The sequence below is a fragment of the Temnothorax americanus genome, unplaced genomic scaffold, assembly GCF_048541705.1.
Source record: "Temnothorax americanus isolate GAGA-0224 unplaced genomic scaffold, ASM4854170v1 Scaffold3, whole genome shotgun sequence".
NCBI lineage: Eukaryota > Metazoa > Arthropoda > Insecta > Hymenoptera > Formicidae > Temnothorax > Temnothorax americanus.
In genome coordinates, this window is record NW_027509442.1 from 1,569,397 (window position 1) to 1,590,031 (window position 20,635).

Below are 20,635 nucleotides of genomic sequence, written 5' to 3' on the forward strand. Positions count from 1 at the left end.
TTTTATTACAGCTTTACCTAAGTTTTTGGCATCCCGTTGATTAATTTTGTAATTGATTTTTGGCTTCTAGATACACCAACGTGATGTTCTCGGAAAATGTATTTATTACTTGAGATTTTCCGTACGCAAAATAATTACATGAAATTAGGAATTAAGGGATTAAAAGATAACAACATATAACATCAGTTTTGTATAAAGTAAAAATGAATACATGCCATATGTAATAATCTCTATTTTAAATTAAGTGTGCTGCAAAAAAATAAATTTTTTCTCTTTTTTTCTGGGGTGGCAAATACTTTTGAGCGGTAGTGTACAAAAGCAGTAATTAAAATTGCCCTTTTACAAAAGCCTTCGCAATAATTATCACGCGCAGTCGATTATCGACCGCCAGATGCGTCGAAAACGATCATATCGCGATGTCGTGTATTCGCGCGTATATACGTACGCGACAAAGCACGCGAAGGCGGGAGATGGAGCTTAAGCGTGCACACATGCGTTGCGTGCATACGCGCGTCTGCGTACGTATACGGCCGGGTAATCAATAAGACCGCTCGAGACTGTCGGCTAAACAATGCTGGTAGCTCTCGAAGAAGGCAATATGTCACCAGCCTTTAGGGCCGTGACACACAGAAAAAATTAAGCAGTTTAGGCCTTGGCACATAGACGCTTAAGTAAGCAGTAAAACATTAACAGTAAGAAAATCGAGAGTTTGGATTTGCTACCGTTTACGTTATGCCTTAAAGTTCTTGATTGTGATTGGCCGATTTTCTTACTGCTAATGTTTTACTACTTAAGTTTTTTTGTGTGCCATGGCTCTTAAGCAGTATAAGCATCAAATTGACTAATAGCTATCTTAAGTTTTCGAAAACTTTTGACTGTGATTGGTCAATTTGCTTACTGCTTAAGTTTTTCTATGTGTCAAGGACCTTACACTTCGGCACGACAAATCGCTCTCCACTTTCCCGCAACCGACGAACATAATGAACTATTAGACGCTCCGGAATTAATAAAGAGAGATGCGCGGATGGAAAGGGATGTAAAATATAAATAGGCTGTTTTTTTTTATATTTTAAAGATGGCGCAAAATCAATTGCGAAACGCCACTTGCTTTGACAAAATGTAAATGTGGCTCAATGTCGATTTTAACACGGTTTGTGAAACCGAGCATTAACATCATTTTTTAACGGAAGTGCGAGCGTTATTGTTATATAAAAAAATCAATAATTTACGACGCTGCAATATGTTTGCAACAATTTATCATTATTATACACGCGATCCCAATTTTGCAAAAAGAAATTTTTACGAAATACATTGAGATAGTCACAATTTCTGAACAAAAATTGAATAGATTCTAACAATTTCAAATTTTGCTATACACGCATGTTTCTATAACATTTAATAATCCGTGTATATGATTTATGCATGTTACATTAATTATATAATGCAAATTATTTAAAATATATATCCCACCCATTAACGATCGGCTATTAAACCGGTAATACTTTATCGCTTTCATATTAACAGCTGTTTTCACTTTTACGTCACTTACGCGACGATTCTGAGAGCACGATCTTTCTTACGAAGAACGATAACGATCGCAGAGTCGTGCGATAAAACTCCGTAATCGCGATTTTCTCTCGAGTTTATATATGATTGAAACTTTATAAGTGAGCTTTAGCGACAAGTTTTTGTTACGATGCGAATTCTCAACGAGAATTCATATTGCACGTGGCTTGCCGGCAGTATCTCAAGGCTGCGTCTGGATGGAAGTATCGGCCAAGGTTGAATAAACGTCGTATTGAAGAATACATATGTTTCAACAACTGGCTCGCTGATGTTGCTCCGATATTAGAAACTAAAGTATTTAAATATGACATTTTTCGATTCAATAATACGACGTTAGAGATGATATCAAAGATATGCTTTTTCGAAATTTTTCCTACTTGTAGATATATCCGATACACTTTGATACAAATATGTAAAATGTAATTCAAGGAATAAAAGAACCATATTACAATTCGAGTTACAATATGATTCCTTGTTTACAAATTTTATAACATTTCTACTTTTTCCTATAATGTATATTCTCGATATTGAGTGGACTTCTCGTTATTAAAATTGTTCGCATATAGTTCTAACTTTATTATATATTATATAAACTATGATTATGTGTCTATACAGAATACTCGTTTTAATCCACAAAAACTATTTTATCACGGCATTTTCTTCCCCCGCACGTCTTTCATTGTACTTATATGGAAGCTTTATGCTTTTCGATGAAATATATCGGGGTTTCAAGGTAATGTGAAGAAAGGCTAGCCAAATTCGGTTAATCAATACTAAACGAAATAATCTTTGTGGTCCATAGATTGTGCTTGTCGGCATAATTCGTCCACATATAAAGACCATTTCTTCTCTCCGGATCTCCGCTAAATTTAAGCGGAATCACCGAAGCGACTGCAGTTAAGAAGCAATAAAGTTAAAAAAACAACCGCTGCAAATGAAATTCAGTGCGACCTCGAGAGAACCGTAATTTCGCCGGCGGAAATTATATTGCGCCTTTTTGCCGCAATATAAAACACGCGCGGTTAAGATCAGGTCGAGTTCACACAAGTGCAGTTTCCGATTCAGATGAATAAAAAGTGTGATTTGTAGCTTACGCGAGTCTCAAGGTGGAAGGGTTAGGGGGTCAGGGGGTCAGAAGCGAATAAACCACTCAATCAATGTTATAAAAATCGCGAAGTTCAATTTAAGTAATAATATAAGTGAAAAATGACCAATGTGTGAATACCAAAAGTAAATAGAAATGTGCCTTATTCGGTCTGTATATTTTTTTGTTTAATATTATTATGGCGCGTGTAATTTATTGACCGGAAAAATGTATATAAATTCACGCAAAAATATTATTAGGTATCGAAAGATCCAGTCCGCTCACCTGACAAGCGTGAAGTAAAATTTCAAGCACACTTGCAACCTTTGCTTTTTCAGCGAAGCATTATACGTAGGTACGTGTACTAAGTTGCCTTCATCATTTAATGCTTATCTGCAATTTTTATCGTACGAAAATTACCGTTGTAATCAAGTTAGTTGCATTGACGCATAATTATATAAAATAAACTTTAATTAATTAAAACGTTGTCCTGTAGTTCGGTGTATATTCTATACATTACGAATTATGTATTAAGCTATGCCGTTGTTAATTTCTTTTACGCATTTGTCTATTCGTTAAGCAATGAAATATTTAGATGTGAAATTATACATAACTCCGTGTTTGAGAAACAAAGAACTCCGAAAATTATTCTTCAGAAAATCGCACTAATTTTCCAGAAGCCGTAGGTCAAATTCATGAAAGTAATCACCGAGGACTCATTCCCTGCGAGTGCAAAGTTCCTGTTCAAGTTATCAACGTTCTGCGCGAACGTTCCACTGCAAAGGATACCGAGCTTTCCATTTATCACGGACAAGATAGCCCGTCCTACGAACATAAAAGATTTCGGCAGCTTCCCGCCGGAAGTATAAGGACGATCGAGACGCGCGCGTGAGGCGCCCACAAGCGGAAAAAGTTCCCATTTCTGCGTGTATACGTGCACGGCGCGTGACTTCCTGGTATAGCGACGATACGCGTGATGTGAATGGCGACACGTTGCAGCATCGGGCATTACGATTATTACGATCAAGTGACCGCGACGAGAACGCAGAATGGAGTGGTGGCCCTGCTCACGAGGACGAGAGCCGGCCCACTTATATAATGAATTACCGTTACTACTTGCCAGTTTGCGCAGGCGAAAACCACTGCAAGTGGTCAAGCAAGTGTGTTCGAGGAATGCATTCGAGGAGCGCACGGAAAACACTCGTTTCGCGAGGTCGTGCGAAGTGTGCGATCGACATGTACCGCACGGCGAAGAAATTTGAGCGATTCTCCATACCTGGAATTAATTCAGCATCTTAAACCTAGTATCAGCAATGTCGTTTCGCAGAAAGTAGAACGAAGAAATAATCCACGTCATAGCGCGGAAAATAAGAGCTGTTTCTCGCATTCGATGAAAAGAGAAGAGATCACTCACTAAAATTAAATGCAAATAAAATGATAATTGTTTTTTGACATTCTGCTCGTTTTCCCAGTTGAGAACGTTTTACGATTGCTCCATTCTCATTCGAGCTGCAAAAACTGTGCCTGAATTTTCCATGCCTAATTATTTCTAAGTTCTAATCATCGTCGTTCGAATGATATGTCGTCCTCCTCTTATTACAATTACATACATTAAACATTTGCGTATCGTCGTCAACACCGTGCACGATAATGATAATTGATTCGATCCCGCGCCGAGAGTTATAAGTCAGAGTGTACAGAGTAGTGATATAATCTCGCAATTTCTCGCAACTAATGCAGCACGGTGCATATTACGGCGTGCACATTGTGCACACTCGATAATTGAGGAGTCAAGATGATCCTTGTAACGAACGGCTTCTATCTGACAACAATTTGTACGCTCATTTATCTTACGCTAAGTGGGATCCAATTCAAACGATGACCAGTCGATATACTTTCGCTTTTCCTTGGTCGCGTATCGGTAGCCGCATAACAATCGATCCCGCCGCAGCACCGTGTCGTAATGAAATAGCACGGTCGTTGATATTACAGTATTACACATTAAAGGTAAGTATATCCTCGAGAATATGCTATACATATTATGTACTTTTAAATGAAACAAATATTGTGATAGAAGAAATGCGATAACTTTATCATATAGACGAAATCTGAGCGTAACATATTGTTGACGAAAACCTTTTTCCATAATATTTCAATTTTATTCAATTATGAATTAAAAAGAAAAAGTATTATTTAATATAATAGTAGATATTATAATATTATCTTCAAGCTGCGTCGGGCGTTTTGCTAAAGCATCATGTAAAATCGATTTTGCGTTCTGGATATTCCTGATGGAAAATCCTTCAATTACGCGTCGACTATCAAATATCCATTATCAAGCGTAACTAAACTAAAGGGAGAAACACGAAAGCATCAATTTGCTGAATTCTCAAAGCAAGGATACGGTGGCATATCAGATCTGAAATGTAATTGTTATTAAATACTCTTGCGCCGTATATAAACAATCACACACAAACGTGTGCTCGCACGCGTTTCGCTCATAACGGATGATAGGGCAAACTGTGTCGCGACTGCTCCATATATCTTTAATGCATGTAGAATATCGGCGTAAATATGTATCACGTTTGTTATACATTCTGCCCAACTCACGATAACATATAAAATATTAATATGGAAAATGTTTAGAGCAGCGTGAAAAAATTAGAAGCTTCACAAAAGCGCTAAAAACTTTCAAATTTTTTACGAAAGAAATTTATTGTTCTCGTGCCATAAATGATAAATTACAAAATATAAAACAAAAATTACGTTTATTTTTATGTACCTGCAGTGTGGACGAGATCCAAAAAAATGTTTCTTTAATTATACACGGTTAATTTATATATGTATGTACTCTGGTATGCGGCTGTACTATGTCTACCGAAATAAACTATATCAAAACGATTACAAATATCGGGTATAACACGTTGTAAACTGATCAATTGATTATACGTATTACAACGTGTCAGACACGAGACGAGGCATCAGCGGCACGGTCGATCCCTTTATATGACCCTTTCAATTCCCGTCCCTTCGGTAAATATGCGCACACGGGGGAACACGATATATCCCGTCTATCTCCGCGCGCGTGCGTGCATCAACATAATCATCCACGTTGGTACACGCAGAAATATTAATGTAACGCCCGCCGCGCCGCGGCTGCCGGAGCAGCGTTGTAATCGGGCGTTTCCTCATCATCACGTATGAAGCGATGTCAGGTCCTCGAGCGCGGCCGGTCGATCACTTCCACGCAGGGACACCGTATACGACAGGACATTGTCCATTATCATCGCATGCCATCCTCCTCCTAATTTTCTCCTTCCTTTTTCCCTGCCCATCGTCCGTGCGTCGCGTCGCGCGCGTCGCTCGTAAATCTCCTCGCGGCTCTCCAAGTAAATGCAATGGTCCATACGGGAATCGAAATCCTCGTTGGACACGATCGTAAAAACCCAAACCGATTTTATATTTCGTTTACGGCCGCCTACGGTCGTGGGAGATAGGTGAAATGTTCTCACCTTGGAGATTTGTACAAGTTTAATCTCCCGCATCTGTATTCCACGATCATAATCAAATTTCAGAACGAAAGGTCTTTTACACCGTTGATACGAGATTCGTATTTAAATACGCTTGTAATTACGTAGGAAGTAATTTGATTTCCACTTTAAATTTTACTTAATGTCAGTATCCATTTCGCGAAGAAACGATTGTAAGCGCATGAAGATACTTTTCGTATTTTTTTCTCGTTATATTCTACGTAAAACTTGGATTCAATTTAAACTTCTGAAGAAAGTAATTGGAAGAGAGAAAGAGAAAAAAAAAGAGAAAATATTATATCTCCGGCCAACTATCTAGATCAGCGGATAAAGTAAAGAAATATTCAGAGCTCCTCTACGAAATGCTCTTGTGCAATAGGACAAGTTCAAAATTAGATGCTATTCCTTTTTTTTTCCCATTTCTGTTGGAAATAAGAAGGTGGATTCGAGACGCTAGAAGAATTTCTCACTAACGCATCTATTAATTTCCCATTGTCGTTTTTCATTGTCTGAGTTCCACCGTTATCGATTTCTTGTCGACCGTTAATTGGATATTCGCCGCATCGTCGCGTGGGATTTTCGTCCCGAGGTTAGCCGAATAGAGAGTCTGAGATACGATTTCGCGGAAGGTCATGGTTCAGAGTGACGCAGTCGGCGGAAGTTAAGGACGACGGACAAGGCAGTTATTACTACAACTTGAAGCGATTATCTTGATCCGATTATTAAAGCTCCGCGGTCTAACATTCTGTCCAAGGTACAGTTCAGCACCATTTATTTTGTACAGATGTAATTCCAGATTGAACTTTTATTCCGCGAAATAAAATCCTTGAAATAAAACCCTTTATTGTCGCAAAATGTATGAACACAAGTATTCTTTTTTGTAATTTAAATGTATTATTTTATTATTCGGATTTGCGATATATTATTCTACTTGTCAATTTTCTTCGATATCATCTTATTCACGAACGCAAAGGAATCAATCCAAGCACGTTAGACAGTAGCTATCACTTACGAGCATTATTTTAGTATTTTAAAAATCATTTATCACTTTTGTCCATCTTTACAAAAAACTTCATTCCAGAATAATTCTCGTGCCGGAACAAAACCGAATGAAATTTCCCTTTGTTACAGCAAAATGCGTCATGACTATATACGCAGCAACTACGAAACAGAAAAATTTATTTTGGTTGAATACATTTTTTCGCGCGACGTATAAATCATTTTGGCGAACGAGTCGAGTTCTTGCTGCATATAGTTGGCGAGCCGAAAAAACCGGGAGAAACTAGTTTTCGCCGACGAATTCTCGTTGAATTCAGTTTTCCGTTATAAGCGCGTGCGACGGAACGCGGCACGAAGCCCGCAATGAATTACTAGCTTTGTATTAACACGCGAACTCCCTCATCGCACAGACTGTCTTAAGTACAATATGGAGTTCTAACGCAGCATCGACCCCACCTTTGTCCTCGTTTCTCTCGCCACTCGTCGTTTTTTATTTCAAATGTCAATTAATTGCTGCCGGTTTCGCTGAGCTGACTATTATTCTGTCGACTATTACTCTAGCTGGCTATGAAACGTACAGTTTGCTTTCAGATATTTAACACTTATGCTATTTATTAGGCGTCCTAATTAATAAATGACGTATATTAACTTCTTCAACGTTCGCTCTATTACGAGCGTTATTTGTTTCGCAATACAGTTTTAAGCGTGGTATTTTCAGAATTATATCGTTTCAATTTGTTCTGTATCATGGTCTAAATTTCAGTAGTATCGTCTATTAATTTTAGATGAGCTAATAAATCACTCTTTTCGTAAATTATGACTCATCAGGTTCAAGAAATGAATTAAAGCAAAAACAGCATCTGTTCTAACCGCATCTCGTGTCAACTATGCCTATCAACTTCTGAGAATTTCTATTTATATTCAATGTGCTTGTGTACAAAATATCTGAAGGCTCCATTCCCTTCATTCATATCTTAAGATGTTCACGGTCGATATTTCATTAACGGGAATCTGATATAACGTTGCCTTTCGCCAAAACTTTTAATTGTCAAACTTAAATATTTCCGATAGTTAAAGCCCGAATTAAAATTAATTGAAGTTAAAATCTTCTCGAACACTCACGAGATAATAGGATTTCATTCGCATCCTCCGTGCAGTAATGCGTGTAACTTCGGTTTTGCATACAATCAGAAAAATTAATTATAAAATTATGGTTGTTGAACGGAGCGTCAACAACACTATGGGACACCTATATAAGGCTTATAACAGTCATATTTAGCGTGTTAAATGCGCGGCGGAAATGTGGGTCAAGGCGGTATCGTACTATGTAATTCTTTGTTACGACTGAAAATGCAGTGAAGTGCGACATGCAATTAATTTGCAACTAAATAAACATCCTGCAAAGCAAGCACGATGATGTTCAATAATTCAATTATTAAACCATACAGCTGATACGATAATATCCGTGTGATTAACACAACTCGTCGACAAATCATTTTTCACTTTATTTTTGATCATCAGAGATCTTTATAAAAAGTGTAGCTGATGAGTATAATTGCTTTCGTATACTTGCGTGATTAATCAAAATTTTCATTACCACGCTCATATTATGCACTTTCAGGTTGACGGGTATTATATTTCCAGACTACATCGAAGAAACATCTATAGGCTATTCACTTTAATTCATAATTTTTTTTCCTTGAGAAGCGCATAGAGACGATGCATTTATCTTATATGCGCAGTATACTGGCATATACTTATTATATTATAGCTAATCGATAGGCGTACTAATGGATTGGTATTAGAATTATCAGAAGCCTTGTCACGACCTTGCTTTGCCTTTTTTAACTATGTTTTTCTGTAAAAACTTAGTCGCTCTATATAGAATTATATAAAAATATGAAGGGGCAATAAAAATACCCCTTTTACCGCATCCTTGTGTGTATAATTTGTGTTTTCTTTAATAATGCTTTAATTAAGATCAAAAACAAATTTAACAAATTTAAGAAAGTGCGAATGCATGCCTATACGCATCGCAAACAGAAATTATTATTATGTCCTAAATCTGAATTACTTTCAGAATGCAAGACAATTGAGGAAACCTGAAAGTAACCAGAGAAAGCTCCTAAGTGCTGTAAATCCTCACACACACACACACACACACACACACACACACACAATATGTCCTTCAATTTTGAATTATCTCTGTAAAAGTGTTGCAATACCATTGTCGGCACAAGATCGTTCAGAAAGTCATACAGTAGGATTAAACTAAATTAAAGTTTTCTAAACGTATCGAAAATACCAACGGGGGGGAATTAAAATGACGCACAAATAATCGACAAATCTACTTAACTTGCAAATTGTTACAGCCATTAAGAGCACAAGCGAAATAGATTTGCAGGATTGATTGAATTAAGCTTTTCGTTAATTAATTACTAAAATTATATAGATACATATAAATTTTAATAATTGATTAACGAAAAGCTTATTCGACCAATCGTGCAAATCTGTTTTATATATGTATAATATTCCGCATTGTGTAATTGTTCTGATGCATATACAGCTCCTGCTTTTCTCATAAATGACAAAAACCATATAATTTTACATATATGCTTAATTAAAACACCGTATTTACAATTAAAACGTTATACTCTTTGATATCTACTTTAATATCTTCCGATATTAAATTGTTATTATTCAGATACATAGACGTATATAATAGACTGGCATTTTCATTGGGGAGCTTTTGACAAAATCTGAAGAACAGAAGATATGCTTGCCGAGACACGTTTGTAGCACCAACGATTATAAAAGAAAAGCATCTCAGCAAGCATATCTGGTCCTTGCCAGAAGCACTCCAATGGGAATACTCGGTCTATTATATACGTTTATGCGTTAATGATAAAGACATAATAAATAAAGTTTATTATCTATATAATTAAATAGATACCCAACTTTTTTTAAAATCCAAGAAATATATTTATGTGTTGCAAATAGGCAAATATACACCCACACACACACACACACACACACACATTGTGACAATGAATAATTCCAATTGGGTTTAACACGTGTTAACATTTCTTTCACTTCGTGAATATGAGTTCGCAGTTCGTTAGCGGCTTAATTGACGTGGAGAAGAAATTAGAGAAACGGAGAATTCAAGAAAGACTATATATATATTTTGATGAAACAGAAAGCGAGTAGACATTAATGAACACGATGCTATTTTCGTGCAACAAAACTCTTTTTTGAGAAGAAGTCGATAGGTATTAATGGAGTACGAATAAAGTCCTTTCATGGAAGCTGTATTTTAGGGGCTTATTACGGTTCTTGAAACGAGGTAAAAGTTACAAAAGTGAGGAAATTCACTAAAGTATCTATAATGATTTTATTGGTCGAAATCTAGTAAATCTGTTCACTTTTGTAATTTTCACTTTGTTTCAAGAACCGTAATCGACCCTCTGCAGGTGCAATAATGCCGTTCTCGTATCTCGACGAGCACGCCAATATCCGAAATAAAAGAAGCGGTTTTAAAAAGCGGTTTCACGCGGATGCGACCGGTATACGTCATAGAGTCGATCGGGTCATTTTTGCGCGACTGGTTTTATCGACTTCGTTTATTCTACTACGAACAGGAAAAATATATCACGCAGCGAAGAAATGAAACGAATATTCAAAAACGGAAAAATAAATTCAAAAACGAAGGAATCTGCAAACCTCTGCAAAAAATATAGCAATGCGCATCCATTTCTTTCTAGATATCTTTTAGATTATTTTTTTATATTTGCTTTCTAGCAAGAATATCGTTCAAAATTTGGAAAACGTAGCACGCGAGAAATAACACTTCGGAATATCCTACTTCTGAGAAAAAATATATACTTCACGTTTCACCATTATTCTTCATGCGCGGTGAAATGCGTCGTTAAGCAGAAACGCTTACACAAATGACGGTGAAATTTATGCCGCACGCACTTGCACACACAGATAGAAAATTATTCTACTTAAAGAGAGAGAGAGAGAGAGACAGAGAGAGAGAGAGAGAGAGAAAGAGAGAAGAAAGCATGATGCACGGGATACAAACATCGCAGTGTGTCAGTTCTCTCGCTATAGCGAGACAATAGCTCGTTTTGTTAAACAGCGCGGGCTCTCTTTGGACTCCAGTTTTTTATTTGTTGTATTCGACGTCGCGAGTTCCACAAAAAAACAGAGGCATGCTAATCGTCATTGTAAACCCGTTAATTTCACACTTTGAATGCACATACAGGAAAGTTAAAGACAATAACGGTTGAAACTGGAAGGGTGTGCTTTTATATAAATAAAAAAAAACTCTGTGTATATATATACGTATACGTATTCACGAATTTAACTCGGAAAGTTTTAATCGTAGGTATGGCATGCGCTGAGTGTCCCAGATTTCCCAGTTCTTTTTACGAGATGAGCCGTGTACCGCACGGTTCACAAAAAAACGTTTGAAATCCGCGATCCTATTTAGGACGTAGGATTTTATATCGCCGCGTAAAACGAGTATATTCCTCTTCGACGTGTACTATCGATTGCAAGTGGATTGGATCGCGATCAAATCGACTGGGAGTTTTACTCCAGAAACGTTCGTGGTTATTAATAGAGAAAGAGAGTTCGGCCATGTGCAGGAGCGAGCACGTATTGTTCTGAGAAATCTTTATGCTCATGCGCGTTTAATAAGCAAGCAGCAAGGGGCGAACATAATAGCAGAAAGTATTTGAATTAACGACGCGATAAACAGTCACGCGAGGCGTGCTGGGCGTCAGGTAAATCGCAGAATGTGTTAGTGCAAATCGTGTAAATAAACTGTATAAAACGTAAATTAATGTTTTCGAACATGCCGCAGATTATTTTGACGGTAGCAAACGTCTGGCTATTTATGTTTTGACAAATCGAAATGTACCGGCCCGGATTTACGTAACACTTTACTGTATTGTCATATACAATTACAACATTATCAACATAAATTACATCGCGAGAAAACGCTTATGCTGTACCTCGGCGCACGTTTATCGAGTGAATGTGTTATTTCAAATCGCTATTATGATTACTAATACAACTGATCGTATAATTATGTAATAAAAATTCGTGACAAATGTAAGTAATAGAACTTTCATTATTTTTCAAATTATTTCTGATTATTTTGCAAAGTTTGTCATCATTTTGATTAGTCAATGCGCTATCGATAGTCCCGCCGGTATTGATATTTAGAGTTAGTATATGTATAATATCATTGCAGATTTCTGAGAAAGTCAATAACACCTTTTCAAGATATTCTGCCGAAACCTCGGCCGAAACACAATATGTTCACGACACACAATTCAGACAATACATATGCGTTTATCATAAATACACACGTTTCTTACATAACTATGTAAATGTATATCCGTTTTACCAGCATATGTTCTCTAGCCTCATAATAAGACCGTGCTTAAGCATCCTGAAGCTTGAACAAATCTTCGAGTTGGAGACTACCTAAAGCCGAACGAGCTTCCGCTTAGTTCAACGAAGTTTTAATGGTTCATCAGAAAAAGCAAACTGCGCGCCATGCTAAATATATAGGTCTCTGAACTACGACGGGCCATTATACGCTCGCAAATTCCATACAGGCGTCTTGCGGCGTCTCGCCATAAGAGAATCTTAACGTGCGCGTTTCCGCGTCATCGCCGAGAATAAAATTTTCAGCTTGAACAGCCGCACCTTTCTTTCGATTGCTGAGAAATGATGAGTGAGTAGCCTTTGGAGGCAAAGTAGAACGTATAATAAAAAATCCTGAGATTAGAAAAGAAGTTAATTGTGCGCGTGGTTTTCCTATTTCGAAATATAATTACTCGAAAATACGTAATTTTTAAAAGAGAATGTACAAAAGTTTGGAAATTTTAATTTTTCAGGACTAACCCACGAAAACTTGTTATGCCGAGATGTTACGTCGACATTATATAATATACGCGTTCTCTCAACTGGAACATTTGGAATACATTACGTTTCCGGATCATATAACGTCGCGAAGTAAATTTTTTACACGTTTGTCACTTTTTCAGAATAATACGGAATTCTGTGTATTTGCGCTGAAATCGACAAAGCCAATTCATTTATTCGAGCAACGAGAGAAACTAATCGATATTAATGAAAAATCAGAAAGTTAACGGAACTCGTATACAATGCCGGATAACGAGGTGAAATAAGCGTGTACCGAGAACTGCATTCCCCAGTGCATAGAAACGTGACGTACGTTATTATATAGCGTAAAAATGCAAAGTTCACCGCGCCGGGCATAGTTGAAGTCTTTATTTCCGTCGCGAGGATCTATTTCTGGAAAGTCTCGAGTTCTATGGACGATGATATATAAATCTTGATAATCGTCACAACAATTTTCCACAATAAAACGTCAACGCTGTTTGCCGCAACATTATACAGACGGGAAACAAAGTTTCGCTAGATTAACGCTCGTTGATATACATAATTAAATGTTAAATGTTAAACATCACGCGTTGTAAATACTACCTAATTACGATAAATTAATAATGCTCAACATTCGCGAAATGTTAAAGCAACGTTATTAAAATAACGTATATTATTTCGCATTTATATACGTCAATATATCGAAAATTGTATATCACTCCGTAAGATACTAGACAATAAATTACTTCGTACATGGAAATACGTTAAATGTGTATGTTCGGAGTTCACACGGTGCGTTCAGTGTCTTAAAATAAAAAAGTAACGTTAAATCGACGCACGTTAACGATTAATTAATTTTACTTAAAATCCTACTCAATTATTATAACCCTTTTATAACATACATCGCGGATAGAACACAAAATTAGAACCTATAATTCACGTATGGTCGATCAGATAAATATATAAAGCGACATTTCGTTGCTTCAACTCAATTCTAATTCTCCGGGAGACTTTTCATTTTATTTATCCAGCCGTCATTCATGTGACATACGGTATCTAAGAAATGTAACACTCACCTGGTGGAATGATCGACGAAAGAACCGCCATCCAGGAGTCTTAACTTGGCGAAAAGCACGGCACTGACGAATGGCACCGCCGTGAGCTCCTCGAGATTGACTTCCACCGAGAATTTGTACTTTTTCTTCTTCATCATGAAGGCCATCTCACTGAGGCCGGGACACCGCACTTTGAATCCTGTTGCGTGTTAACGCACGAGTCCTCGAGCAAGTTCCTGGCGGCAAGCGGAGACCGCTCGAGTCTGCGGACTCCCTCCGGCGATATACTAATCTCCGTCCTTGACTTCGATTCAACGTTCGCGGGTGATCCCGGCCGATTTCGCGCGACTTCCTGGTGAAACCGGTCGTTCGCGTCTCTTCGCGACTATCACTTCGCGGTTTTACGCACCATCGGTCTCACTGACGTTTCGTGCGCGCGCGCGCGCGGGAAAGTCATTCCCGCGACGTTTCAATTACGGAAAATATAGAGCGGAAGAGATAACGAAGCGCCGACTGCCCGGAGTTTTTCAGTTTCTCGGATCGCGCGATCGAGACTGCTTCCCGTACGTCCGCGAGCACTTATGGATGGACCACGACGGAAAAAGAAAATTATGTCGCGCGATTTCCGCCGTCGGGAATTCTCTCCCGGAAGAGGAACGTCTTAGGAACGAGCGCGACGTGGCGGATGACGGCCTCGTGTCGTTCCCGCGGATGCTTCATCGACGCCGCTCGTCGTTCCCACGTTCGTCGACGTCGCGACGAGATTCACGAGGAAGAAACGCAGCTGGCGCACTTGCTCGCCATTTTCGTCGTATGGAACTGCAAGCAAAAATTCGACGTTTTGTTTGTGCGAACACATACATGACGAAAATAGGGGGGAAAAGTAACCGGTTTACTTGCGGCGGAAAAGAAAATGTCGGCGCAACTCACTTGTTGCACGAAAAAAAAGAACGAACGATGCGAACATATAATGCGCACGATAAATTTCGGTAAAAATGCAGCGATTTCGGAGCGTAATTAACCCTTAAAATTTACCCTGATGAAATCATGGTAGTTGTGGGACAACATGTACCACCAAGAATTTTATGTGCGAGCTATTCTGATTAATATCTACCGTAATAAAAAATATTAATATCTATTACATTAAAATATAAAATATAATGTTTGATTAATTTTACTAAAATATATCTGGGAAATTTCAATAATTTTTCAAAATTTACCAATCTGCTTGGCAATTTTTATCAAATTTTTGTAAAATTTCTTTTGTATATTTTAAAAATTCCTTGGTTGCCAAGTTGTCCCAAAAATATAACAAAAAATTCTCTCCGTGTGTGCGTGCTGAGTCTATTTAGTATTCCGACAATAATAACGATTGGAAATTCTTTTATCGGACTTGGAATTATAAATGTTCTGTGTGTGGGGGGGCACTAAATGTATAAACTAATAACAATAAAATTGTAATAAACGACGATAATAAATAACATATCGTGTAACAAAAACAATACTTGTTTTTCTAGACTATACGTGATTCAAACGCTCATATATAAAAATTACGTATAAGATATTGATTAGATATGTCAATTAATGGACAAATTGGTCCTGTTTATTTACAATATTATAATTTACCGTGCCCGATATTACATTCGAAGTGTAAAATATAAAATTAATATCAGAGAATCCATTCGTATAAACAAAATATAGATATGCACGCTTGCAGTTTAATGTGTTATCAATACGCATAGTATGTGGCAACAAATTTGTACACTATAAATTTAAAAGGCAAGATTCATACTTTAATATCACAATGTATTCTAAACTTGTGTTTCAAGATCAAATAAATATACGTATAATCGTGATTACGCGATTATAGAACCAAATAAACAAGTCAGAAAAATACTATCTATTATGTGTACACTTGGCGACGGAAGCAGAAATCGTCCGAATAATTATCTTTCAAGTTTGTGGATGACGCCAAGATAAAAAAATCTTAAGTCCGTCAATATTTTGTGTATACGTTTCGTGTTGCCAATATAGGTTTTCAAATAATGTGTATATAGTGTTTTTTCTTGTAGGTACATTACGCTTCATTAATGGTACGGAAAAAAAAAATATCTCGGAAAATATTATATATAAACATTTTCCTCAAATTATATATAGAGATTATTGGTAACCCGGAGATAAGAGAAAGAGAAATATTAAAATACTATCTGGTAATAGTATTCAATATACATTGCACATTTCTGCCATTTAGTAGACGATCATGAAAGCTACGTCGCAAATACTTTAATTCAGGCGAGGCAGGCAACGTTTCATTGCCGTTTCTTTGTGTTGCACAGTGATTTAATAATTTGCAAATCGCGACAAAATTTGTCGCGCGGCAAGATATATATATATCTCGTGAAAGAGAAACGGATGCAAACTGCACGGCACGACGAATGATTAGAGGGACGTACGTTTCGAAAATGCTAATTACGCTCAAAAATGCGAACGAAGCGCGTTCCTTCCTGGAATCGAGTTTCAAGCTGCGAACTGGGTGAGCACGACGCGTTCACGTGACGCACCAACGGCTGATGCGGGCCGAGATTACAAACACAGCTACAACAACCGGCACACCGGTCGAAAAAGCACAGTCCAATCTGTGTGAGACGGGGAATTTAAAGCTACCGAAGAAGGGGGAACCACACCGCGAGAATTATGAAGACCAGCGGAGAGCGATAAAAATGTTTGAGAAAGCCGCTCGACGCGGCAGGAAAATTTAATGCTTTCAACGCGTTTCGACACAGGCTTCTCATCTCATCTCAAAATTTATGACGGAGGAGCAAATGCATCTTTTAATAAATTGGTAATGTACATTTATATGAAATATAATTATAAGAACTCAGATTCTCCAGATGACATCTAATATATGTATAAATCGCGCGCGTGTGGAAACATATAGATATAAGAAGTAATACAATTTAATGTTCTCATCCAAGTCTTCGCACTTCACGTGGAGCACAAGTTTTGCAATAAATTCATTTCTTTTTTACCAGGTTGTTGAAATATTATTGTAGTATAACTGAGTTAATAATAAAATACTTTTCACGTATTAAGAGGCGCGAATAAGCAAAAGTTCGTTAATTTAGATATCTAAAAAAATTAAGAAATCTTTGTTTAGCATTTTATTTAAGCAGTAGGATTAAACGGAAATAGATTTAAATTTTGAATTTAAAAGATATTTCTTTAAAATAGTTTTTGATGAGAATTTTACTTAAGAACGATCAAATCGAAACTAATTAAAGATTCGTAGATCCTTAGATAACTCCAGGAAATAATGAAAGCTCTTTGAGAGGTGCTGGTCTTTTGACTAACGCAAATCAAACTAACTAGAATTGATTTAATATATATTTATAGTAATATATATATATATATATATATATATATATACATATATATATTCAAAAATTCTAAATTTTCATCATAACTCTTGTTATTTTTAAATCAGATATCTTATAGATTATACTACCGTTGTTTGTCAAAATAAAAAATTGATTTCATCTCGATAATCAAAATCTCCATTCAGAAATTGCCTTCGAAATACCCCGTCAATTTTCGGTTACAAGCAGCGGCTTCTGTGCTCCATTATCTTGAAAAATTTTAAGAGGATATTCATCGATGATGGATTATCCGGTCATTGAGCGTCATTGACATCGATATCCACTCGGCAATCTCGCTCCACCCTTAACTCGTCCGGCTTTTGGACGAGGACGAATCACGATAAGAACAATCGAGAAGTATATAATCTCCCTACTCCTTAGACACTAATCCTTCTAGGCACTAATCTCTACAGGATTAATCTCTCCATGTCCAAGTAATAAATCAAAGAACGGATTACTCTGATTTGTATAAACTTTCTTCGCTTACATTATTACGAATTACTACGAGTAATGCAAAAAAAAAAAACAAATTTCGTTTCTCCTTTATATGTTTACCGTAAACATTAATTTCGTGCGCGTGTGTCGAGTGTATTTACGTGTATATGGAGGAAAGGAAAATACCGAATTAATATTTATATATTAGATATATAAGCAAAAAATGTGTGTGTGTGTGTGTGTGTGTGAAATTTTTATATACATATACATACACATACGCACATATTTTTTAAATTAATGTTCACATTATTTAAATACATATAATGCGTTCGTGTAATAAATGTAACAAAATATATCCTTTTTCACATTATATTATTTAAATATATACGTACTCATTTTTAAACCGCGCGTAAATCGTAGGTGACCTCGCGTTACCTACGAATCGACGGATGCCCGACATAACCTAAAACGCGCCCCCGAAATCCACGATCTCCCAGAGACGATCTCCGTGTATCGCGTTCACGCTCGGCTGCGCGGATCGCGCGCGCGCGCGCGCGCGACAACTGTTAAAAGTAGCGCGGAGCGAGAGCGGCGACGATAAGAAACGCGCGTCCAACGTCCGTAGCCTAGCCGCATTCCGTATCGTAACACATCTTATCGCTCGACTGCCCGTCGGGCGTCGCGTCGCGGGTCGCGGCGGACACCGTCCTCTCGAGTCAATCCTCGGTTTGCGCGCCGGATCGCGTCAATTCGCGATTGTGTCATCCTCCCTGCGACGGGACCGCCGAATTCAGTACCAAATCAAAACTGATCCTCGCCTTTTTGAACGCGGGGATATCGGGGCCGCGCGCCGCGCGCCGAACCGACGACGCGTGACTTTCAGCCGACTTCAGGTCGTCGGCGCGGACGCGAACCGCGAACGGTGAAAGCGAGACCGCGTTCGGTGGCGTTCGGTAGCGGGGCGGGAGGGGGGAGGGAGGCAGAACGTAGAACGCCGACGACCTGAAGTTCGCTCTCCGCGTCGACTTCATAACCTCTCGAGCCAGCGGCACCCGCGCCGCCCGCGCGCCGCCACGGGGGATCGATCCTCGGAGCGCTCTCCGATGACTCCGATCCGGAATCCGGAGCCTTCGGCCTCGACGGCCTCGACTCCGCGGATGCGCTCTCTCGCGCGGCGGAACGTCGAACGAATCCACGGACGAGAGAACCTCGACGTCGGAGTGTCGGAGATGCGACGGTTTTATAACCTCTCTCTCTCTTTCTCTCTTTCTCGCGGCGCGCGTCGACGGCTCGACGTCCCGACGCTCCGTTTTCATCTCCTTTCTTTCTCTCTTTTCGCTCCGAGTTTTATCTCGAATCACGGGGGGAACGATATCGCGAGAGAGAGAGAGAGAGAGAGAGAGAGAGAGAGAGAGAGAGAGAGAGAGAGAGAGAGAGAGAGAGAGAGATCATCGGCGAGGGTCGGATTCAGATGCGCGAACGCGCGTTTCTCGAGAAATTGACGGACGGTTATACTTACCGTGTCTTCGTACATACGCTCTCCCTCCTCGCGGTTTGCACGCTAGCCGATTTCACGCACTCTCACACTTTTCATGATCACAGGCGTCTCTCTGTGCGGGGGCTCTCGCAACGTCGAGCGTCGACTAACCACTACGATCGCAAACTATCGTGGCGACGGCGACCGGTGACGGGTGACGGGTGACGACGGTGGTAGGTCCTCGACGCGAAAGATACGAGAGTCCCGTGAACGGGGAGGCTGCAACCGCTTCGCCTCACGCCCGACGTAACGGAGCTGACCGGGAGCAGCTCGTCTGGTCTGGCTCGACTCTACGAACTGAGCCCGAACTGCACTGCTGCACTGCTGCATACTTCGGTGTTTGCGAATCCGTGATACGGGCCAAGTTTCGCGCGTGCGCGACACGAACGCGGCGGGCGCCCCCCCCCCAGTCCCAGTAAAGTGCAAAGCTCGGGCAGGAAGGGGCGCCGTCGTACGCCCGTGAGAAAATTGTTCACAACTTTTCGAAAGATCAATGAAAAAAAAGTGTGAAATATATTAAATTCATATATTAAAATACATATTGAATATGTACGTTAATTTATTAATATTGTATATTTGTAGAATGTGTAATTTATATGCGCGTGTAATTTATATATTAATTCTTTAAGTATTAAAATATACGTAACGCTATTATGCTAAATCTTAAAATAAAATTTCGTTAAGTAAAGATTCTTTTCAATTTCTTAAAGTAGCTTTAATTTAATTGAAGAACGCGAACCTCTCTCTCTCTCTATCGCTTAAGTAATCGAAACTTAATAAACAGAGAAATGTTTCATCAGTATATTCGCTTTATTTTCGACTCTTGAAAGTCAGTGGTATTTAGTTTGATTAAAAAGATGATTCATTATTTCAAAATGTTCTTTGATAATGATTTTTTTGAAACTCACTCAATTTAAATTCCAAAATTCCAACTTCTGTTAAATCAAACTCTGTATCTTTGCGCCATCTTCCGAGATTCGTTAACGTTATCTGTCATGTCATATTGGCAGTTTACAACGCCGTGTATTTGCATCATATATAAAGCCGAGATACAATATGACATTATTTATAGGCATGTTTCTTAA

The 20,635-nt window shown here is 38.5% G+C and overlaps 1 protein-coding gene across 3 annotated transcripts in view; it reads right to left on the reverse strand.

Moving 5' to 3' along the window:
* The window catches only part of LOC143900628 (early estrogen-induced gene 1 protein), a 62,254-nt gene extending 42,260 nt beyond the window's left edge, over nt 1-19,994 (reverse strand). The window contains exons 1-2 of one of the 3 annotated variants that reach the window (XM_077412208.1): nt 19,533-19,994; nt 14,184-14,981 (exon numbers count right to left, since the gene is read on the reverse strand). In XM_077412208.1, the coding sequence (XP_077268334.1) occupies nt 14,184-14,329 (146 nt within the window). In that variant the 5' untranslated portion in view covers nt 14,330-14,981; nt 19,533-19,994. The remainder of the gene's footprint in view (nt 1-14,183; nt 14,982-19,532) is intronic. The other 2 variants (XM_077412209.1, XM_077412210.1) reach the window with 2 other exon arrangements.
* Between the last annotated feature and the right edge of the window lie 641 nt (nt 19,995-20,635).